Source organism: Quercus suber, unplaced genomic scaffold (assembly GCF_002906115.3).
Source record: "Quercus suber isolate HL8 unplaced genomic scaffold, Cork oak 2.0 scaffold_155, whole genome shotgun sequence".
NCBI classification, from domain to species: Eukaryota; Viridiplantae; Streptophyta; class Magnoliopsida; order Fagales; family Fagaceae; genus Quercus; species Quercus suber.
Window position 1 is genome coordinate 721131 of NW_027069616.1, and position 25078 is coordinate 746208.

The following is a 25078-nucleotide window of genomic DNA, read 5'->3' on the forward strand; positions in this document are numbered from 1 at the left end:
TACTCTCTCAAAAACCCTTCTATCCCACGTCAAAATGACACCCCCAGCTGTATGTATGGCGTCTAAAGCCCCCCAATCTACAAAAGGGCTACCCCAGAGACTTTTAACCACGCTAGAGCTGGTGCTATCTAGTTTAGATTCTTGAACACATACGATATCACACTTCCATTCCCGTAAAAGGTTCTTCACAACATCTCTCTTATGAGGATTATTCAAACCCCTCACATTCCATGACAGAATTTTTAAGTTCATTTACCAACAGACAAACCCAAACTAGAGGATTTCAAACTGCCTCTAGAACTTCTACCAGACTGTCCATCGTAATTAATAGATGAAAACGAATTTCTTAACTCCCTCAACCCCTTTTGGTTTGAATTGCTTACCCGACGAGTAGTAACAACAGTTGCTTGCTGCTCCCAAACCCTCTCAAGTTTTTGAAAAAAATCAATACACTGTCTCTCACAGCAATCAATTGGGAAACCCACATAAGTACTAAAATCTCTAATCTTCCTACTCACCCATTCTGATGGCTCCATAACCTCTTCCACTGAAACCCCATCCGAACCATCTTCCATAGAGACGAGATTAAAAGAACCATTTGGGTCCCACAGAGCCAGAGGTGTAATGACCTCAGGGTTAACAGCCTCCTCACCCTTACCCGAAAGCAAAGTAGCATCCCAAATCAGTCTAGGAACCTCAGAGTCATCCAAACCACGACCCACCTCAGAAATAGGAAAATACAAGTCCGAACCCCCCCTCACTTGGCTCTGAACCTGAGTTGGGCACCCAGATTTAACACCGGTTGTCGAACAGGCTCCATTAACTGTATCGGCAACCAAACACCCAGCCCCATGGTCCACGATTTGATCAGCGACAACAGGAGAGTGTGCTGGTTCTCTAACTACACTCAAACCTGCCTCCACATCAGTGCCGTGATCCTCTGAACTCGAAACATGTTCGTCGGGCTTCAAATCAGTCACAAAAGGGCCACTAAGTCTCGCACCGGAGCTCTGGAACTCCCTGGACTCTTTCTTATGAGTTGGTCCCTCATCGGAGTTCATATCAGCAACAGGGGAGCCACCCAGTCCCTCGCCGGAGCTTGGAATCTCCCCTTCTTCATCCTCGTGAGTTCCCGATCCTTCCCCAGTCACCCACTCCGAAATTTGCAAGTCATCGGACCCATCTCCTATATGTATGTGTCTTGAGATGTCCAAAGAGGGATGGCCCGACCCATTCTCTTGACTGGGCTGGTGGGCTTGATCAGGTCTGCTTACAGTGGGCTGAAACTTACCCCAAGAAACAGTCCGCTTACCCTCACCCATTAAATCAATAGTTATTTTTAAACAAAAGTGGGCCTGGGTCCATTTTAAATGACTTAAACGGACTGGCCTACCAGCTGTTGACACACTAGCAGATCTTACCTTTTTGGAAACATCATCAAATCCCCCCAAAGACTCAAACTGATTACGCTGACCAGTTATATTTGGAAGATATTTCACAAAATGTAAATTACTCCCTTTATTTTCGCGGCCATTTAATTTTTTCCAAACTTGGGGATTTTGCATGTCACCTGCTTTTTCAAACTCTCTGCCTCCGGCCACCACCTTCTCCACCGGTCCAGCATTTGACTTCCCCAAAAAATAGTCACGTAATCTTCTTCCAAACAAAGTCCAACCACCTATCTTATTCCCCTCTGGAACACGTAGGCAACCCCTTCTTGCACCATTGTGGTATTCAAAGATTTCCACAAAAAAGCCGCCCTTGTTAAATCTACTGGCAAACTCCAAAAGTTTAGAATTCTCACGTAAACGTTTGAAAAAAGGTTGTTTTCGAAAGTTCCACTGATCTAGATCTGCTAAACAAGCAATAATCCAATCCAAACCCAAACGACCCACCCTAATGGAGCCATGGAACTTACCCCGTCGTTCATGAATAGCATAGGAATCTATCCTACCACCATCAAAAGCTAAAGAAAAAACCTTTGAATCAATATGAAATACAGCTGAAATCCTCTCTAACCCTCCTGACTGTGGTTTAGGCTTGGGTTGTTGAGGTTTAGGTGGCTGTGTGGAAGTAACAATAGGTTGTAATGTTGAGGGATGTGACAAGTTAGGTGGCTGTGTGGGAGTACTGGTGAGCTTGGGTTGTAAGTTTGAGTGAGGGGAAGTTATGGGGACAGGTATCAAGGAGTGTGGTGGTGGTCCTTGGCCAAAGGTCGGCCAAAAAAATTGTGGTGGTATGAGAAAAGGTAAAGGGGGGTGATACGGATTGTAGGGTTGGCATGTTGGTAGGGGCTGTGGTGGTAGTGAAGGTGTATATGGATGTCTGAGTTGGGCAGGCTGTGGTGGAGGGGGGTGTGGATATGGTGGTGGTGATATAAGGGTGGGGCAAGGTGGTAGAGAGGTCATGGATAATGGTGAAAAGCTATGGTGAAACCATCAAGACCAGGAGTTTCATCCCCATTCATGGACTTTAGCACTGGAAATACTTCATCTTCTTCAAACACCCTCTCGAGCCATTCTCTATCTTCCTCCCCAAGGGTAGAAAATTCAAAACCATCCATCTTTGGGCATGTTTCAACAATTTCTTTGTACAAGTTCTTATAAAAAGCAACAATCCCATCTTTAATTTCACTCTCTTCCATGAGCATTAAGTCATCCTCTTTCAAACTCCCAATATACTTAGCTTGTCTAGGGGAATTGGACAATCTATAAAAGGATTTTGTGTTACCATTCCCTTCCTTCAAACAATATGTCCTGGAATTTTGTCTCCAGCTCATTTCTTCTACCTGAACAATCTTTTCTATCCCAATCTTCAATTCATCTCTAGTCCTTATTTCTTCATCATTTAAGCCACTCTCCTCTTTTAACTCTAGCCACGATAGCTCACACAAAGCTCTACTTTTCTGCATCCCAATCTCTCCAAAAATCTCCTTATTCCACGTTTTCAGATCACCTTTTAGCTGATTGAGTTTCATGAACAAGACAAAGCTGGACGAGCCCATAAACCTATACATTTCCCACCAACTCTGCACCTAATCCACAAACCCAGTTACTTGTAGCCACATATTTTCAAATCTGAATTCACATATTCCTCTACTAGAAGCACCACAATCCAACAAAATAGGGTGATGGTCTGACACTAGTTGTGAAATCAACCTCTGCACTGCATCCAGAAAGTGTTTCTCCCACGCTATCGAAGCCAAAAAACAATCAATGCAAGAGAGAGAAGGTTTGTCCTGGTTATTACCCCATGAAAAAGGATCACCTTTTAGTGGAAAATCCAGTAATTGAAGCCCATTGATAAAGTCTGAGAAGCCATGCAATGCTTGCGAAAAATCACGACAATTCCATCTTTCATTTGGAAATCTGAAAAGAGGGAAAAGAGTTAAATTCTTATATTACTGCTAAAAGAAACTATTTAAGTAGGTTACACATGCACTAGGCGGGTTTTAAATCCATGACTCAGCCGTCAACTCTGTTCTTACAAGGTAAGGAGTTGCCAATTGAACAAGATTTTACTGGCTACAACTAACAGAAACTTGAGTTGTACAAAGCTTAAATTACTAACTAAGGAAGTTCTGAACTGATTCAAGGACAGAACCTTAGAGAGACTAGCCATGAGAATAGATGAAAGGACTATATTAGCCTTAATTCAAAAGGACATAGACCAAACAGTCACTAAAGAACACAACTGATGCCCTTGAAAATTAGATCACTCGACCAAACTAATAAAAAAATATTTAAAAATCAGGAAATCCAAATCTAAATACATAAGATGGATATAGCACAAACCTGAAACGCTTTGTTTTCTTGTTTGAGCTAACAAACTCTCTCTCTGTAATGTTGCTTTCCCTTATTATCATAAGCTGATGAGCCTTAAAAATAGATCCCAATGGTAAACCCAAAAAGGTTATAGGCAAAGAGCTTACTTTACAACACAAAACTGCAGCTAATTCTTCCACATTCGGCACAATTCCTACCAGCGCTATCTCACTTTTGTTTAGGTTCACCCTCAACCCCGTGACTGCCATAAAGCACATCAAAAGACATCTCAAGTTTGTAATATGCTCCAAGTCCACTCCACAGAAAATTATAGCATCGCTAGCGAACAACAAATGCAAGATAGTCAAAGCATCACCATTCTTTCCCTCCAGTTTAAACCCCGACATCATTCCTCCCATAACTGTCTTATCAATCATTTTACTGAGCACTTCCATAGTAAGGGTAATCAGGAGGGATGACAATGGATTTCCTTGTCTCAGTCCCTTTGAACTTGAAAAAAAGCTTGAAGGACTACCATTAACAAGTACAGAGAAACTGACAGAAGATATGCATATCTTAATCCATCTTCTCCATCTCTCTCCAAACCCATATCTCTCTAACAAATATAGAAGGCTATCCCAACTAACATGGTCATAAGCCTCAATGTTGACTTTGAAAATGAGTCCTGGCAAGTTGCTTCGAACTCTACTTTCCAGGCATTCATTTACTATTAGGACAGAATCTAAAATATATCTTCCCCTTGCAAATGCGTTCTGTGAATCCGATACCAGCTTACCTACTACATTCCTCAATCTATTTGCCAAGACATTTGCTAAGATTTTGTAAAGAATTCCCACCACACTAATAGGACAGAAGTCTTCAATATTAGATGAACTTCGTTTCTTTGGAACAAGGGCTATGAAAGAGGCATTTAAACTCTTTTCAAAGGAGCCTTCCATATGAAACTCATGTAAGAATCTCATCACATCTTCTTTGATCACTCCCCAACATTTTTGGGAAAAAACTATGGTGAAGCCATCGGGACCAGCTTACCTACTACATTCCTCAATCTATTTGCCAAGACATTTGCTAAGATTTTGTAAAGACTTCCCACCACACTAATAGGACAAAAGTCTTCAATATTAGATGCACTTCGTTTCTTTGGAACAAGGGCTATGAAAGAGGCATTTAAACTCTTTTCAAAGGAGCCTTCCATATGAAACTCATGTAAGAATCTCATCACATCTTCTTTGATCACTCCCCAACATTTTTGGAATAATGAAATTTCAATTAATGTTGAGTGCAGGTAATAGGAATTAGATGGTCATCTATCTTTTATGTTGAGAGTATAGCAAGGGTGAAAAGGCTGTCTTTAAGTGGTTTGCTTCTTTATAAGTTACGAATAGCTGATGAGTTTTTTGTGCAATGGCCACAACTACAGAGAAAATATCCCCGAGCTCACTATGTTGGTTGTCTCATGTAGTTGATTGCTTCATGCTACTACCATGGGTACAAGTTTTGTAATGTACTTGCCTATTTCAAATGATTAGGGCTAGTCCTTTTTTTTTTTTTTTTTTTTTAAAATCACAAGAAAATACAAGTGTTTTGAATCCCATTGTGGAGAGGAAAAAATTATACGAGTGATTTTCAGTTCATACTACATAATTATAATGATAACCTTGAGTTCATTGAGTTTTAATTTTTTTTTTTAAGCAAATCCTGGGCACACACACTCTCTCTCTATTCCTCAAATCTTTATCCTTTTATTTTCCTGCAAACTGGTAGAAATTGAATTTATACTTGCAAAAAACCTTAATCAATACAATAAAGCCCTCACTTATTTCAGCGTTATTTTCATACTAAAAATGCACAGTTATCATTATGAAAGGTAATACCCATCCATCTACAGCATTCACATCAATAGTACTAAAATTGTTATCTTTTAGCATCTCAAAAACCGATTTTATCCAATTTAACACCTTATTTTACAATACATACTACATTAAATCTTCTATTTTTACCTACAATACATTAAAATAATGAGTTTGAATTTGGTAAGGACAGAATGTAAAACTCCTATTAGACACATTCAATAATAGATTGCCACAATAACCTTTAATTGATGAGAAATATATCCTACCGTATCTAATAACTTCTAAATTAATTCCCATTTTCATCAATGTCTTTGATTTCAGAACAAACTTAAACCTAAATCTCATCCTTTCTTATCCAAAAAATAAATAAAAATCTAAACTTAAACCCAAATCTCATCCTTTCTTATCCAAAAAATAAATAAAAATCTGAAATCTCATTGTTTCCTACGTCGTTGCTCAAGTTTTAATTTTTCAAATCTGAAATCTCATTGTTTTTGCAAGTTTGCTCAAGTTTTAATTTTTCTTGATTTCTTCTTTTTCCCAAAATGGATTTTGAGATTTCTCAATCGTTCCCATCGTTCGCTCAAGTGAATGCTACTGAGATTTCTTAATCATTTCAACAGCATTGTCCCAATTGTTCACTGCGTCACGCTGGCCGCTTGAGTCATTATCGGATCCTACATTTCGCGATCTCAAGGTTTATTTCTCTTAATTGTTTTTTTCTTTTTTCCCACAATGGCTTTTGAGATTATGACTTTTCATGTAACTTTGAATATTACACCCATCCATACTGAATTTATTATATATATATATATATATACACACACACACACTAGATCTCCAATTAATATAACCATAATGTAAAGAAAAACAATCATTCCAAGGATGGAATATAGCACATCAAGTTACAATTTCAATAAGCAAACTAAAATAAATTATAAAAAAAAAAAGTAAATATTTTTTCTGAGAATGTTACTTCACAAAGATGGTTTGGTTTCGCACCAACCGGAAGTCCAGAACATCGCTATAAAGAACCATTAATGCATCCCATTAATTCAGGTGCATATTCCAGCCCAGTTTCATCTGGAACCCAATAACTCTTTTTTATTTAGGTTGCCTTTGGGATTAGTTTATAATGAGCAGCTTTTTTTTTCTATTTAGTTTATTTTTACTACTATTTATGAAACTCATTGCACTTTTTGATATTATTTATGGATCTTATTATATAATTTCAGCTAATTTTTTGCTTTATCTATAGTACTTTTAGTAAAATGTTTTATGATTCAACTAAATAAGATGTTTCTAAAAACCCTTACTCTCATTATTCTTGTGAAACGCACAATTTCGAAGAGAAGAGAACTCTAAAGAATGAATGTCACGGTTTGGTGACTTTATTGTCTTTTGTTTGTAACCCATTATGTCTCCTTAAGAAAACATAGGAGTTACTATGCTCCTAGTCTGGAAACACCTGTGCTGTAGCTGGAGCTCTGAAACATTTATCGCCACATATAATGGACTTGAAAGATACACTTAAATGAGGCAATATACTCGCAACTTGAGCTAAAGTGGGATGATTCTACGTAGTAAATCTTCAAGGATAGATTTTGGTAGAGATTGACTTTCTTTTTCTTCTTAATGTGGTGTGTTAACAAAATCGTTTATTTATTTATTTATTTATAATTTGATAGTTGGAAGAGGGAACATTTAAACTTAGGATGTTTCTGTTAGAAATACCTAAAGGTGCTAATTGAATTTCAAAACTCTTGTTGTATGTTAACTAAGTCTTAAACTTAGTTAACATGGGGCTAAAAAAATGTGTTATTTTGTCTTTATATTATTCTTGTTCGCGTGGGAGAAATAAGTACCTTTTAAACTATAGGCAACAAACATAGATTTATTAGTGGATTCCATTGTAATTGTTTTGTATTTTACGATATGATACAATATATAATGCCAACAAAAAAGACCATTCACAATGCCATTTATATTTTAAAAATTGTAAATTCCACAACTCGTACCCTAACTCTTTCCCTCTTGGTTTGTTTATTAGGAGAATTTAATAGTTTGTTTGGATTGAGGGGAGATGAAACATTTATCGCCACATATAATGGACTTGAAAGATACACTTAAATGAGGCAATATACTCGCAACTTGAGCTAAAGTGGGATGATTCTACGTAGTAAATCTTCAAGGATAGATTTTGGTAGAGATTGACTTTCTTTTTCTTCTTAATGTGGTGTGTTAACAAAATCGTTTATTTATTTATTTATTTATAATTTGATAGTTGGAAGAGGGAACATTTAAACTTAGGATGTTTCTGTTAGAAATACCTAAAGGTGCTAATTGAATTTCAAAACTCTTGTTGTATGTTAACTAAGTCTTAAACTTAGTTAACATGGGGCTAAAAAAATGTGTTATTTTGTCTTTATATTATTCTTGTTCGCGTGGGAGAAATAAGTACCTTTTAAACTATAGGCAACAAACATAGATTTATTAGTGGATTCCATTGTAATTGTTTTGTATTTTACGATATGATACAATATATAATGCCAACAAAAAAGACCATTCACAATGCCATTTATATTTTAAAAATTGTAAATTCCACAACTCGTACCCTAACTCTTTCCCTCTTGGTTTGTTTATTAGGAGAATTTAATAGTTTGTTTGGATTGAGGGGAGGGAGGGGAGTAGAGTAGAATTGGTTGAAAATTAGCCTAATTTTCGGCCAAGAATAGTTGAGCTATGTTGATTTGTATAGTTTGTTTATATCTGAAGAATAGTTGATTGGTTGTTGTAATTCAATTTGAAATTGCATAATTGTGTTTACGTTTATATTATGAATCAAGTTATTAAATTTTGATCAATGTGAAAGAGCACATCCAAACTTATATATTTATTTTTTTATAAAGAAAATATTTATTTTAACGTTTACAAACCATTGAATTTATCTCAAGATACCCTTTACCATCAGTTTTAATAATACTTTGATGTTTAGTAACCATTGATAAAAGTGTAATATTTTTTCAACAATAGCATAGGTTGTAGAAAAATGTTCTCGACATAGTTTTTAGGGGTAATTACACTTTACCAATCTGTGGTTTGTCTCAAATTCAACTTACCCACCTGTGGTTTCATTTTTTACACTTTACCTACCTATGGTTCAATCCGTTACTGCTCTGTAACCCACCTCCCTATTTGTCATTACTCTAACATGTATTCTTTCAAAATCAAAATACAAAACAGATCAAACACTTCTCTCCACCAAAACACACTCTCATCCACTTTGCTCACCCACCTGAGAGCTTAGATGCTACAATGCTACCCACCTAATTTATTAGACCGAAAATCATCTAGGTTTTGATTGTGCAAGGAAACCGACAAAGAACAAGACCCATGAATTATGGGTTTTGGGCATTACAACCCGTGATTGTTGAGTTAACAAATTAGGTATTGATCTGTTCATGTTTCTCCCTATTAGACTTTGACAAGATGCAATAAGTATTGCATCTTATCAAACTCTACGTTCTTGAGAAAATCATAAATTGTAACAACGAAAAAATTGTAAAATGTTAATAAGAATAGAAATAACAAATAAGGGGAGAAAAAATTATAAATTTTCAAGTACAAAAGATTTAAGATTAGCATGTGGGGTTTCTACACCATTCAAAAATCTGCATAAAGTGTATAACTAATCATGCTTTCTTTTTATCTGCTGAAGTAATCTACTATGTTCCTAAACAATGGGCTGAAAATCAATCTTAAAAGATGTGACTCAATCCCCTAAAACAATCCCCTAAGCCATTCAAAAATCTGCATGAAGTGTACAACTAATCATGCATTCTTTTTATCTATTCATGCATATCAGCTTTCAAATATGCATGTCAAATTATAGATAAACAAACCCCTAAGCCTACAAATAGCATATCAAACAAAAGACCATAATAATTCAATCCAAAAGCTTACAAATAGCATAAAAACTTTGCATATCTATCAAATTCATAATACTTCAAACGGAACACCACTTTGCAGAAACCCAATTTCAAAAAAATAAATAAATTAATCTACCTAGAAACAATTTATGCTGATTTTTAAACCCAACTTCAAAATTAAACCCAACTTCAACTGAAACACTATGCAAATTTTTTAATCTACCTAGAATAAGAGGAAAAGAGTAGATGAAAGAAAAAGAAAAAGAAAAACAATACTTCAAGCTCAGAAAGTTAGGAACTCACCCAATAGAGAGAAACCCGAATAGATCAAGATCCAATTTGTTAACAAAAAATCACAGGTTGATAAAGATCAAAACCCTGAATCAATAGATCAGTAACTCCATGGTTTCCTTGCTCAAAATCATCCCAAGGATCCCAAGCATAAACGGGTCTAAGAACTCAGGTGGGTAGCATCCTCAGTGGGTGAGCAAGCGTGTGATAGAGAGAGAGTGTGTTTTGGGGGAAATGAGTGTTTGATCTATTTTATGTTTTGATTTTGAAAGGAAACGTGTTAGAGTAACAGCAGATAGGGAGGTGAGTTACGGAGTAGTAACAGACTAAACCACAAGTGTATAAAGTGTCAAAAATAAAACCACAGGTGGGTAAGTTAAATTTGAGGTAAACCATAGGTGGCTAAAGTGTAATTACCCCTAGTTTTTAATGGCGGTTCTTGACGGTCATTTCAACCATGATATTACAATTTTGATATTATTTGGACTAATTTTCAGAGTTTGTACCAGGGACTGGAACACAATTGTTACAACATTTTGACAATAGCTAAGGTATCAGTCTCTTATAGATCAAAATAAAATAATAAAATATTAGACATAGAGTCACCATAACTAAAATCAAGGGTGTTGTGAAAATGTTTCGTCCAGAGAATTTCTCAATTTTTTTTTTTTTTTTCATTTAAGGAGTTAAGGATTATGTTATGTTTAGGGGTCAATATTATTTTTGTTCAATCAAAATTCTTGAGATTCTCAAATCAAGGTGTTCAATAATTTTTATTTTTTGAGTACACAGAACTTGTAAGTTTAAAATAAATTATATATATATATATATATTCTATTTTTTTTACAAGTAAAATTTTTATTTTAACAACTTAGATTATTCATATGAACACATTGAAATAAATTTAAAGCCGTCACCTAGACGCGCCGTACAAATACTTGGTATTAGCAAGCAATTTGAGCCTCTTAGAGAGATTTCAGTGGTGGACAGGATAGGCAAATTTTGGTTTGCTAGGGGCTATGCTACTTTTGAGACATATTCTTGGACTTTCCTACCCGATACACTGTTCTCCGATGCACCATTACTTGTTGAAAATATTTCCATAATAATAAATAGATAATTGGGATAGAGTCAAAGAGCAGAGCGTGGACGGAAAAAATTGCAAACTAACACTGATCTCCAAATAATTTTGTTAGTTAACAATGTTTCTAAACTATTTAGGAAACTAACTTCTTGAGTCTCTTAGACTCGAGTTCACTGTAGCAACTCGAGCGTAAGAGACTTAAAGATCAATGTGCTGGTAGTGAAAATCGAGTTTTACACACTCGATTTCTTTTCTTGTTGACCCACTATTCTTCCTTTTCTTCCTTCGTTCTTCATTCTCCAGATCAACAGACTTAAATCAAACCCCAAGAACAAACCCCTTTGTTCTTCATTCTCCACACCAACCAGACCCAAATCAAACCCAGAACAAACCCTTTCATTCTTCATTCAGTCCAAGCCTTCGTCGTCTGGGTTTAGTTCGAGTCACCATTTGGGTTCAGTCCGAGCTGTTGCTTGGAGCCTTCTTCATGGTTTTTATTTTCCATCTTTGTTGGGTTTGTGTTTCTGTTTATCTCTTTTGCTGGGTTTGTGTTTATCTCTTTACTTCATTGTGGACTTGTGTTTTTGATCTCTTTGCTAGATTGTATTTTGATCTCTTTGCTGGGTTTGTGTTTCTCTCCTCTTTTGAAGTCATTTCACTTTACAAAACTTGAGCCTTAAAGGCTCGATTTAGCACATTAAACTCGAGTGTCTTAGACTCAAGATATTAGTTTCCTAAATAGTTTGGAAACGTTGTTAACTAACAAAATTGTTTGGGGATTGGTATTAGTTTGCAATTTTTTCTTGTGTGGATGCCAAAGTCTTTGTTTTTGTTTTCTTTTCTCAAAAAAAAAAAAAAAAAAAAAAAAGTCCTTGTGTCGGTGCATCAACTCTATCTGAAACATTTATCGCCACATATAATGGACTTGAAAGATACACTTAAATGAGGCAATATACTCGCAACTTGAGCTAAAGTGGGATGATTCTACGTAGTAAATCTTCAAGGATAGATTTTGGTAGAGATTGACTTTCTTTTTCTTCTTAATGTGGTGTGTTAACAAAATCGTTTATTTATTTATTTATTTATAATTTGATAGTTGGAAGAGGGAACATTTAAACTTAGGATGTTTCTGTTAGAAATACCTAAAGGTGCTAATTGAATTTCAAAACTCTTGTTGTATGTTAACTAAGTCTTAAACTTATAATTTGGGGCTAAAAAAATGTGTTATTTTGTCTTTATATTTTTCTTGTTCGCGTGGGAGAAATAAGTACCTTTTAAACTATAGGCAACAAACATAGATTTATTAGTGGATTCCATTGTAATTGTTTTGTATTTTACGATATGATACAATATTACATAATGCCAACAAAAAAGTCCATTCACAATGCCATTTATATTTTAAAAATTGTAAATTCCACAACTCGTACCCTAACTCTTTCCCTCTTGGTTTGTTTATTAGGAGAATTTAATAGTTTGTTTGGATTGAGGGGAGCGAGGAGAGTAGAGTAGAATTGGTTGAAAATTAGCCTAATTTTCGGCCAAGAATAGTTGAGTTATGTTGATTTGTATAGTTTGTTTATATCTAAAGAATAGTTGATTGGTTGTTGTAATTCAATTTGAAATTGCATAATTGTGTTTACGTTTATATTATGAATCAAGTTATTAAATTTTGATCAATGTGAAAGAGCTCATCCAAACTTATATATTTATTTTTTTATAAAGAAAATACTTATTTTAACATTTACAAACCATTGAATTTATCTCAAGATACCCTTTACCATCAGTTTTAATAATACTTTGATGTTTACTAACCATTGATAAAAGTGTAATATTTTTTCAACAATAGCATAGGTTGTAGAAAAATATTCTCAACATAGTTTTTAGGGGTAATTACACTTTACCAACCTGTGGTTTGTCTCAAATTCAACTTACCCACCTGTGGTTTCATTTTTTACACTTTACCTACCTGTGGTTCAATCTGTTACTGCTCTGTAACCCACCTCCCTATCTGTCGTTACTCTAACATGTATTTTTTCAAAATCAAAATACAAAACAGATCAAACACTTCTCTCCACCAAAAACACACTCTCATCCACTTTGCTCACCCACCTGAGAGCTTAGATGCTACAATGCTACCCATCTAATTTATTAGACCGAAAATCATCTAGGTTTTGATTGTGCAAGGAAACCGACAAAGAACAAGACCCACGAATTATGGGTTTTGAGCATTACAACCCGTGATTGTTGAGTTAACAAATTAGGTATTGATCTGTTCATGTTTCTCCCTATTAGACTTTGACAAGATGCAATAAGTATTGCATCTTATCAAACTCTACGTTCTTGAGAAAATCATAAATTGTAACAATGAAAAAATTGTAAAATGTTAATAAGAATAGAAATAACAAATAAGGGGAGAAAAAATTATAAATTTTCAAGTACAAAAGATTTAAGATTAGCATGTGGGGTTTCTACACCATTCAAAAATTTGCATAAAGTGTATAACTAATCATGCTTTCTTTTTATCTACTGAAGTAATCTACTATGTTCCTTAACAATGGGCTGAAAATCAATCTTAAAAGATGTGACTCAATCCCCTAAAACATTCCCCTAAGCCATTCAAAAATCTGCATAAAGTGTATAACTAATCATGCATTCTTTTTATCTATTCATGCATATTAGCTTTCAAATATGCATGTCAAATTATAGATAAACAAACCCCTAAGCCTACAAATAGCATATCAAACAAAAGACCATAATAATTCAATCCAAAAGCTTACAAATAGCATAAAAACTTTGCATATCTATCAAATTCATAATACTTCAAATGGAACACCACTTTGCAGAAACCCAATTTCAAAAAAATAAATAAATTAATCTACCTAGAAACAATTTATGCTGATTTTTAAACCCAACTTCAAAATTAAACCCAACTTCAACTGAAACACTATGCAGATTTTTTAATCTACCTAGAATAAGAGGAAAAGAGTAGATGAAAGAAAAAGAAAAAGAAAAACAATACTTCAAGCTCAGAAAGTTAGGAACTCACCCATAGAGAGAACCCGAATAATCAAGATCCAATTTGTTAACAAAAATCACAGGTTGATAAAGATCAAAACCCTGAATCAATAGATCAGTAACTCCATGGTTTCCTTGCTCAAAATCATCCCAAGGATCCCAAGCATAAACGGGTCTAAGAACTCAGGTGGGTAGCATCCTCAGTGGGTGAGCAAGCGTGTGATAGAGAGAGAGTGTGTTTTGGGGGAAACGAGTGTTTGATCTATTTTATGTTTTGATTTTGAAAGGAAACGTGTTAGAGTAACAGAGATAGGGAGGTGAGTTACGGAGTAGTAAAACTAAAACACAAGTTTAGTGTCAAAAATAAAACCACAGGTGGGTAAGTTAAATTTGAGGTAAACCATAGGTGGCTAAAGTGTAATTACCCCTAGTTTTTAATGGCGGTTCTTGACGGTCATTTCAACCATGATATTACAATTTTGATATTATTTGGACTAATTTTCAGAGTTTGTACCAGGGACTGGAACACAATTGTTACAACATTTTGACAATAGCTAAGGTATTAGTCTCCTTATAGATCAAAATAAAATAATAAAATATTAGACATAGAGTCACCATAACTAAAATCAAGGGTGTTGTGAAAATGTTTCGTCCAGAGAATTTCTCATATTTTTTATTTTTTTTTCATTTAAGGAGTTAAGGATTATGTTATGTTTAGGGGTCAATATTATTTTTGTTCAATCAAAATTCTTGAGATTCTCAAATCAAGGTGTTCAATAATTTTTTTTTTTGAGTACACAGAACTTGTAAGTTTAAAATAAATTATATATATATATATATTCTATTTTTTTTACAAGTAAAATTTTTATTTTAACAACTTAGATTATTCATATGAACACATTGAAATAAATTTAAAGTCGTCACCTAGAAGCGCCGTACAAATACTTGGTATTAGCAAGCAATTTGAGCCTCTTAGAGAGATTTCAGTGGTGGACAGGATAGGCAAATTATGGTTTGCTAGGGGCTATGCTACTTTTGAGACATATTCTTGGACTTTCCTACCCGATACACTGTTCTCCGGTGCACCATTACTTGTTGAAAATATTTCCATAATAATAAATAGATAATTGGGATAGAGTCAAAGAGCAGAGCGTGGACGGAAAAAATTGCAAACTAACGCTGATCTCCAAATAATTTTGTTAGTTAACAATGTTTCTAAACTATTTAGGAAACTAACTTCTTGAGTCTCTTAGACTCGAGTTCACTGTAGCAACTCGAGTGTAAGAGACTTAAAGATCAATGTGCTGGTAGTGAAAATCGAGTTTTACACACTCGATTTCTTTTCTTGTTGACCCAGTATTCTTCCTTTTCTTCCTTCGTTCTTCATTCTCCAGATCAACAGACTTAAATCAAACCCCAAGAACAAACCCCTTTGTTCTTCATTCTCCACACCAACCAGACCCAAATCAAACCCAGAACAAACCCTTTCATTCTTCATTCAGTCCGAGCCTTCGTCGTCTGGGTTTAGTCCGAGTCACCGCTTGGGTTCAATCCGAGCTGCTGCTTGGAGCCTTCTTCATGGTATATATTTTCCATCTTTGTTGGGTTTGTGTTTCTGTTTATCTCTTTTGCTGGGTTTGTGTTTATCTCTTTACTTCGTTGTGGACTTGTGTTTTTGATCTCTTTGCTAGATTGTATTTTGATCTCTTTGCTGGGTTTGTGTTTCTGTCCTCTTTTGAAGTCATTTCACTTTACAAAACTTGAGCCTTAAAGGCTCGATTTAGCACATTAAACTCGAGTGTCTTAGACTCGAGATATTAGTTTCCTAAATAGTTTGGAAACCTTGTTAACTAACAAAATTGTTTGGGGATTGGTATTAGTTTGCAATTTTTTCCTGTGTCGATGCCAAAGTCTTTGTTTTTGTTTTCTTTTCTTAAAAAAAAAAAAATAAATAAATAAATTCCTTGTGTCGGTGCGTCAACTCTAAAAAATATTGTTGTCCTATTTGTGTTTATGGTTTTAAAGGCATATATAATATTGCAATATCCTAAGTTATTGAAATAAAACACTGGATTTCATGTTTGAATTTTTTTTGTTGCACTTAAAAAATGTATTACTATTAATTTTGGTAGAGTTAGGGACTCCATTAATTGGGTAGGGTCAAGGACTAAGGGAAAAAATCTCTTCGAGGTCAAAAGTCCTAATCTAGCTTAACTTCCTTCTTCTCTACCACTGGTAACTTGGCCTTAGCCTTATCTTGCAACTGATCATCCTCTAGCCTCCTATATTATTCCACCCGCTCCATCAATTTGTTCATGTCCGTGACTGGTTTTAAGGCCAATGAAGCCCTCAAATTAGAATCAATGGGAAGGCCACTTTAAAGGTACTTGTAGCAATTTCCCCATTATCTCCCCCGATCTTATTATACAATTCCTAATACCAATCCGAATAAGCTCTAAAGGTTTCCCCCTCCTTCATTGCTAACGAAAGGAGCGAGGTGAATGGCTTCGAGGTTCGGCTACACGTGATGAACCTGGCCCGAAATGCTTTGATGAGCTCATCATAACCTCTGATAACCCCTTTCTCTAGCCCATCGAACCATCTTATAGCTATCGTACCCAAGCTAGAAAGGAAAATTTTACACATCAAGGCTTCATTCTTAGAGTATATGACCATACTTTAATTGTAATGACTAACATGCTTCACGGGGTCTGTTTTGCCATCATAAATTGTGAACGTTGGCTTGGTAAATCTCTTCAATAAATTTGTATTTTTTTTTTCTTCCGAGAATGGAGACTATGATATTTGGTACAGAGCCTTGGCCATGGCATCTTCACCAGAAACATCCAGAGCTAAAAGGACTTGAGAGTGAGTAATTGGTCCTTTCAACTTACTTCCCTCAAGCTCCTCCCTCCTAGTCCTGTGAGGAGGCGAAGATGTTGTTCTATCTCTAGGAGGAGTTTTCTCTCGTTCCTCATGAGAATGGGGCAATCCTTTATCCCTTTTCCTATTCCTATCATCCCTTCGACGCTCACCTCGTCAGGAATGACTAGTTGCTGGACTTGGTCCTCTCCGATGATGCAACTCCTCATTTTTATAGTGAAGCAGCTCCTTATTCTTCTCTGCACTTCTTTACAACAAAGCCACTTGTTCCCTCAATCTCTCTAACTCCACTTCCCTATTAGCATAGGACGGTCCCTTCATATTGGTAGTTGATCCCTCCTGTTGTGGAGGTGAACTAGGTGGTTATTGGGTCCACCTATGAACTTCGAACTTTATGCGTCTATCCACATGGACAGATTCTGCTGAAATACTAGGCCGCTCGAGATGGGCGGAATCACTTCGTGACCAGTGAGCCATGGTCTCAGACAACCTCACTCTTGAGTCTTTTGATTGGTAAAGTGATTTCCCACAAACGGTGTCAATTGTAGAGACACTGAAAATAATCACCGAGGAACTCACCTTGGAAATCTTTTACAAGCACCCACTTAATAAGAATAAAGAAAAGAACATGGGAAAACACACTCTACAATGGAAAACACAAGCAGTGGATTTCATTTACCATTATAATATTGCAAATACTATTACAATCTAAGCTTTACTGGCCGCAGGATGTTTTAACCTACGTTCCCATGGTATTATACATGTTATCACTCTTTTCTCTCGTTCTAAGATGGGTTTCTTCTCCCTCCTTTTCTCTCTGGATCCCCTATCTTTTGGCTTCTCCCTCTCCTTTTATATTTTCATCCTTGTTCTTACCCTTACAGCTATCCCACTTCTACCCAGGGTAGCAGGGATATATATATATATATATATTTTTTTTATCAATCTCCTCAGCTTCTTATCTTGTAACTCTGACGGCCTGGGGGTGACGTGTATTGTTCATGTTGTCTTTTGTGCCATTAATGCAACAAAGGTTAGGTAAGAACCCCCTCATTAATGCGGAGGCAAAGATCTTCCTCCTTCTTGCGCCTTCCAGGAGTTTCCAATGGTCACTAGTATCTTCCAGAAGTCATATGCTGACAATCCGCAGGAATGGACTACCTGTGGTACTTAACCTCATCCTCCATGCCTAGGACGAATCAGCTTTAAGCCCATCGCACGAAGGCCTAGCCCAATTACTTTGCCACGGTCCAACAACTTCTTAGGCTTTCGGTCCGTGGAGGGACTGTTCTTCTTCACACAACATAGATTGCAACGTTTGAATTGTATGTCAATTTAGGAGTTTTTAACAATTTTATAGGATGCTTGCTTGGAATCACCTATGAAAAAAAAAAACGAAAAAAAAAAAAAACTATTATTACATATAACAAATGGAATGAACATATACCAATAGCTAAAATTGAAAATATAAATCAAGAAAGAAAACTAAAATAGAATTGTATATTATACAACCTTTAAATTTAATGTCAATTTAATAGTTTCCTATGAAAAAAATCTAAAATTAAAATAAATACTAGTTCTAAAACTATATAAAAGAAGCAAATAAAACATGTATTTCAACACTAACCTTTGTTGAAAATCACAAATTGCATAAATCACTAAGCAAATGAAAATCACTAACCTTTGTTTTTTATTGTTGGACTGAGATTGTGATATGGTGATAAATCAAACCTATTCAAAAAAGAATCACTAACCTTCGTTGTTTATTGTTGGAATAATATTGTGATATGGTGATAAATCGAACCTATTCATCTTAATACACAAAAAGTTCATTACCTTTCCATCTTAATATCACAAATTGCTTTTAAAAAATCAAAATTAAAATAAATAATAGATTTAAAACTATATAAAAGAAAGCAACATAAACATGTATTTCATAGATCCTTTGAGAGATCTGATTCCATAATAAAAAACAACATTATTTCCAAATTACTAAGAATTAGCTTTTAATTTCTCTTCGGAAAAAAAAAAAATGAGAATCACTAACCTTTGTCGTTTATTGTTGGAGTGAGATTGTGATATGGTGATAGATCAAACCTATTTATCTTAATACACACAAATTTCCTTGCCTCTTAATATCATAAATTTGGTGATGAGATAACACCTTTGGTGATGACATAACATTTGTTATCTTAGATTCTTCTTCTTCTTTTTATTTTTTTGTTCAATAAGTATTAGTAGTTACATCATGCATAATATTTATGGAGTCTCATTTGATATAATTATAGAGTTTAAATCCTATTGAAATTATAATTTCTAATCAACGTTAACATTAAAAAAGAAAAAATAAATAAAGAAAGAAAGGAAAATGTGAATACTATAATCTGTAAGGAAATATGATAGAATTGTTTTATTTTTTAATTTTTTAATGGAGTTATTATACGGTTTGTTAGCATTCTCTAACTAAAGTAAAAACCCTAGCTTTCATATATCTAAAACCTAGTACCAAACCAAACCTCTTGCTCTTATATATACACATGAGTTTCTATTCTCCAAAAAAATAGATAATATATCAACTTAAAAGATGTTTAACTAATGTAGAAATTTAAATTATAATGAGATAAAGAGAATATATGTAAATAAAGAAGTTGGAAGTGAAGAGAAACCTAAAGCTAGAAAAAGAAGTGTATTAATTGATAAGAAGAATTTTATATATAAAAATAAATAAATAAACAAATAAATAAAGATAAGAAGAAGGAGAATTACATGTAGCATTTTTTTTTTTATCAATTAAGATTTTTTATCAACTTATAAGAAGAATTTTTATCAAAAAAAAGATAAGAAGAAGAAGAATTACGTTTTTTATCAATTAAGATTTTTTATCAACTTCTAAATTATATAATAAATATGAAGAATTTAGATTGTAATCAAATTATGATTGTTATCAACTTAGAAATTATAAGAGAAGGAATAAGAACAAAAAAAATTATATCTTTTTTTTTTTAAATCTAAAAATTTTTCAACAATTTAGCGAAGCCACAGCTTCTAAACCCAACTTTTATTATATAGTATATGATATATATATATATATTAGTAGAAATTTTAGGGTGTATCTTGTTAGGACCTGTGATTAACATTGTATTACTGCAATGTAAAAATAAATAAAATAAATTTTTTTGGTGCAGATGCTAATAAAGAACCCAAATACAATTCTGAGAACTGTATAAATTATAGAAACTTATGTAAATATGAGTATATGACCTTGAAAATTTTAATTAAATCTTGGAAGATTCTGGTAATTTCTTTTAAACCTCCTCTCCTCTGACCAAAAAATAACCTTCCGAGTTCCAACAATTCCACTTGGGTAGAACTTTAACTGCCTTATGTGTCATGAGGCGTTAATTAGACCAATTTTCTTCTATACTTTTGTTAGGGATTATTTTGTCAACATAAATTTGATTTAAATGATGGGAAGGTAGTCCGATTTTTCAATTAGGTACAGACGTGTTTACACTTGGCTAAATATTGTGATTTGGAAGCTTTGTAACTGGATTCCTTGTCCACTTCTGTAACCTTTGAATCACCATTTTAGCTTACTTATACCATTAGAGTTAAAGCCAGTAATCTCATCAAACAGAAAGTGACCCTACATACAAAGTAGTTTGCCACAAAATTGCCTAGGCAATTCATATGCATACAAGAACCCGAAACGCACGGGTTGATTAAATCCTGGTGTTGTAGGAAATTACATGTTGTAGGTGGCTTCACCCACTTGCCTCAAGAAACTTGATCCCATTTTACCTAACAAAAAGGGAGACAGAAGAGATGGTTGGCGACTCAATAATTGAATGGCCAGATTAGTACCCCTTTTGTGAGTCATGAGAATTCTAATCCACATTAACATAATTACATACCTAACAAGGTAAAGTTAAGGGTGGGTGTGGGATTTTATATTGAAACTGAAAGTGCCTGCATGCCACTGCCACTGCCACTGCCACTACTTATGGGTCAGTGGAACTAACCCAACCTCTTTTGGTACACAGTTGAAATTTGAGAATTTATTTACATTAATAAGTCTCTAAACCCAAAGGGCATTTGTGGGGTTTACAAAGGCAATTAAGAAAAACCTAACATAAGCTGGATATGGTGTGAACATTGAGTAAGTCAAACGTAGGTGGATTGACTTCTCCAAAACCAAACCTTCCTCATATGTTTGCTTCTTGTTAGCGTTTGCACTTGAACTTGCTGTCCCAATGTGTAAAATTGTGCTTCTGTATCTGGGTGTGTGTGTGTGTGTGTGTGAGAGAGAGAGAGAGAGAGAGAGAGAGAGCGAGAGAGAGAGAGAGAGTAAATTTATGAACTCAAAAGACTTGAAATTGAAGTAAGTAACAACTTATCTCTGTCCCTCTCAAAATGGAGACTGCTAAAAGCTGATAAACTAATCCTACAATTACACAAACCCAATAAATTCCCACTACTATTTACATTGTCATCTAAAAAATTGAACCCCTCGAAACCAACTGTGCTCTCCAGCTCTTCCATACCATTACTAATGGAAGCTGTTTCTGACCCACAAATTACATCAGCTTCACCTTCCACATCATCCATAATAATATTGCTTTCTTCACAATTATTCCCTCTTATTGTGGTCCAATGGTCATCCCATGTCCAACTGGGTACCCCTGAAAACAACGACAACCGTCTGATCCTATCATCACCCAGGAGATTTCCCTCCCGCGTTGTGCCAATCAGATTGCTAACACTTTCTGACTCATCCAGTGAGTTCCAAAAGCCTTGATCAAGAATACATGTTGGAGAACTTGAATTGGATTCTTGAATTGGCTTTGCACTAGAATCTAATTCCTCAAGAAATGGATGCTTTAGAAGTTGACTTGCTGTCCACCGCTCCTTTGGGCTCCTCCTTAGGCACTTACCCAAGAAATCCTTTGCTTGCTCGGATAGAAATCTTGGAAACTCAGGCAATTCACCGGAATATCCAATTTGGTACAAGACCGATACCGGGTCAGCCACATTAGGCCACGGTGCACCACCAGTAGCCATTTCAATAATTGTGCACCCAAGTGCCCAAATGTCACAAGCGAACCCCTGCTCCTCTCCACGCACCACCTCCGGTGACATAAACATTGGGGTGCCAGCAATTGGAACCTCCTCCACCTTATCAACCCACTTAGCACACCCAAAATCAGCAATTTTTGCACCGTCTTCACTAATCAAAATGTTCCTACCTTTAATGTCACAATGTACCAAGCCCTGTGAATGCAAGTACTCTAGCCCTTGTGCAACCTGCCGCGTGTAATATCCAATCACTGATTCTTTAAGGCAGCCTCCATGGTTGCGAATTGCATCAGTAAGCGTTCCTCCAGAAATATACTCCATAATAATGTTGTACATGACCATGTTGCTCTCCGTAGTAATGTCACACCCCTTGTAGCTGACAATACGAGGACTATTTAAAGAAGATAGAATTTTTTGCTCTCTTTGCAAGAACTTGGATTTGGATAGCTCGGATGACTTCACGGCAAAAATGTCACCGGAGTTGTCAGAGGTGGCTAGGGAAACGGTGGCTGATGAGCCATGGCCTACGGACTGTCCTCTAGTCCAGTCCATTTTGTAAGCTGAAAAGAAAAAGGCTTTGCTGGGTCTATTTAGTTTGTTATTTGCCTTTATATAGGGACTCTTTAATTTAAATAAGGTGGAAAATTTAAAGAGGTTAGTTTTAATGGTTGGTAAATGGTTGGGTCTCTATCTAATAGGGTTGACAATTCCTTTAACGCAAGTCTACAACGTGTCAAAATTTGGGTGGGGTTGACGGCATTGGGCTACCAAGCTAGTCGGTTATTGCGTGGCAAAATGAGACTTGGGCACGTGTCATGAATAAGGGTTTGAGTGTGGAAATGGTAAATATATATTTGGAGATTGGTTTGGTAGAGAGCGATGGGAGAGGTTGGATTGGGTAGCTTGGATGGATTATCCAAATTCGATTCTATGTTTTGTTTGAGACTGAGAATGGGAGCAGAGTTAAATACATAAAGGTGTTGCAAGTTAAACTAAAGGGAGGGTGTGTAGGGTGGGTTGAACCACCAGAATGGTTGAAATTTTAGTATCTTAATTTGTCTTCACCTTCTTCATTTTTTTTTTTTTTTTTTTTGACCCGCGGGTACCCGGCCTGACCCTAATGGGGCGGATTTTACTCGTCCCGATAAAGAATAGGGTCGGGTATGGGTTTAAAAAAAAAAAAAAAAAAAAAAAAAAAAAAAAACCGAGACAAACTAATACACAGAAAAGCTCCATTTAAGAACATGAAAACCACCCACATATAAGACCAACCACCATCATAACTCCCTCACAATGGACTTAGAAAATCCCAAAAATTCAAAAGAAACCCCACACACACAAAACTGGTTCTATCAAGCCAACCATGACAACAACAGCAATAACATAGAGCAGTAGAGGTGGTATGCAAAGAAGGAGAAAGATATAATAAAAAAAGAGCGGATATAGAAAAGAAGCATCAAAGTGGAAGAGGGCAATAAGAACAAGCAACACAGAGACTACTTCCATCTTCTTTGATCAAGCATGTAACACTGTTGAATTCTTTTTCCTTCCCTGCAACTCTGCAAGTGTTGCCATATTGGAATACGCTAGTGCACAACGCACCAACACACAGATTCACACAAACATTGCACAATTAATATCAACATCATTTTCAATATTAAAACAAAGCCCATAAGTGGCCCATAACCCATTTCAGTTTAAAAATTCCCTCTTAGCCCATACATATTAAACCCAAACAAAACTTTGAACCAAACCCACTTGCCCCAAAAACCTAAACAAACGCCCATCGATAGTTTAAGTTATAAGCCCACTAACTGAAACCAATGTTTGGCCCAAGCCTTAAAGCCAACCCCTAAACAAAACCACATCTAAGTTAGAATCCTAAGATCATTCGCATCAGATTATCATTTATATTTTAGCATAAAACGTATTTTTTCTATTTTACATAGTCACTTTCAAAAAACTCATTTTCTCAAAAAAAAAAAAAAAAAAAATTCAAAACACATTAGATTATCTGTAAAGTTGAATTTATTCAACTATATGTTGGTTTTATTTCCTACCAAATTTGCTTGTAATTCAACATTTAGAAACCTTGTATTTAAATGGGAATAATATAAGGGTTGTGTCTGAGAGAGTGTGAAGATTTGATCAAGAGTGTGCAACAAGAAGGTGTCTCGCGACTGGACTCAGGACTGACTCACGAGTGATAACTTGCTAAAATGAAGCACACATGTGAAGTATGCAGGAAGATGAAGAATCAGGCCAGCTAGGTAACCGTTCCACAAATCTCTCCCTCAAATCTCTCTTCAATTCAAATTTGAATTTGAATATGTAATTACTCCTATAATCTCTCTCCCTAAAATCTCTCTATTCTGTAATTAACCACTCCTATAATTCCTCTTCTTCTTCTGTAGCTATATATTGATGTAAATTCTCTTGTAAAGATGCACAAAATATAATACAAGTATTCTGGTTTTATAGGCAGTTTCCTAATTGGTTGTTAGAGAACAATACAAGATTGGATATTTTTATTGTAAATAATAACTCTTTCAAAGGGCCTTTCATTGTGCCATATGATATTCTTCCCAACATGTTGAGCATAGATATTTCAGATAATTACTTACATGGTCCAATTCCCACAAACCTTGGTTTAAAAATGTCTAGAAATGAATTTCAAGGCAGTATTCCTTCTTCTTTTGGGAATTTAGTATTCTTACAGTGTCTACAGTTGTCTGAGAATAATATCTCAGGAACAATACTAATGCACTTCATAATGGGTTGCTACCAGTGAGAAATTCTCGTATTATCAAACAATTACTTTAGTGGCCAAATATTTCCTACAAATTTTATTTGGACTAATCTAAGAAATTTACAGTTGGACAACAATCACTTCTCAGGCACGCTTCCAACATGGATGGGGAACATGTCATTTTTAGAAGATATTGTTATGGCCAAAAATCATTTTGAAGATCCTATTTCAACAGAGTTATGCAAACTCGTTGATCTTAGATTTCTTGACCTTTCTGACAACAACCTTTTTGGTTCTATTCCATCTTGCTTCAATTCCACAAGTATTAGGGTAAGTAGATTGGAGTTGTTTTGGAAAGAACTTGGAATTGGACCGCTCAAGAAATAACCATCTAACTAGCAACATTCCCAATT

General features: G+C 35.3%; 2 protein-coding genes across 2 annotated transcripts; both read right to left on the bottom strand.

Moving 5' to 3' along the window:
- Positions 1–2404: 2404 nt before the first annotated feature.
- On the bottom strand, positions 2405–3016 carry LOC112013087 (uncharacterized). Its single transcript, XM_024045477.1, has one exon. It carries the CDS (start codon positions 3014–3016, stop codon positions 2405–2407), a length of 612 nt encoding a protein of 203 aa, XP_023901245.1.
- Positions 3017–21192: 18176 nt separating this feature from the next.
- Positions 21193–22524, bottom strand: LOC112039629 (mitogen-activated protein kinase kinase kinase 18). Its single transcript, XM_024072512.2, has one exon. The coding sequence runs from the start codon at positions 22466–22468 to the stop codon at positions 21194–21196; it is 1275 nt and encodes a 424-aa protein (XP_023928280.2). The 5' UTR covers positions 22469–22524; the 3' UTR covers position 21193.
- Between the last annotated feature and the right edge of the window lie 2554 nt (positions 22525–25078).

Coding starts and splice junctions, on each gene's coding strand:
- LOC112013087 (XM_024045477.1), bottom strand. CDS start 3,016: ATGTATAGGTTTATGGGCTCGTCCAGCTTTGTCTTGTTCATGAAACTC.
- LOC112039629 (XM_024072512.2), bottom strand. CDS start 22,468: ATGGACTGGACTAGAGGACAGTCCGTAGGCCATGGCTCATCAGCCACC.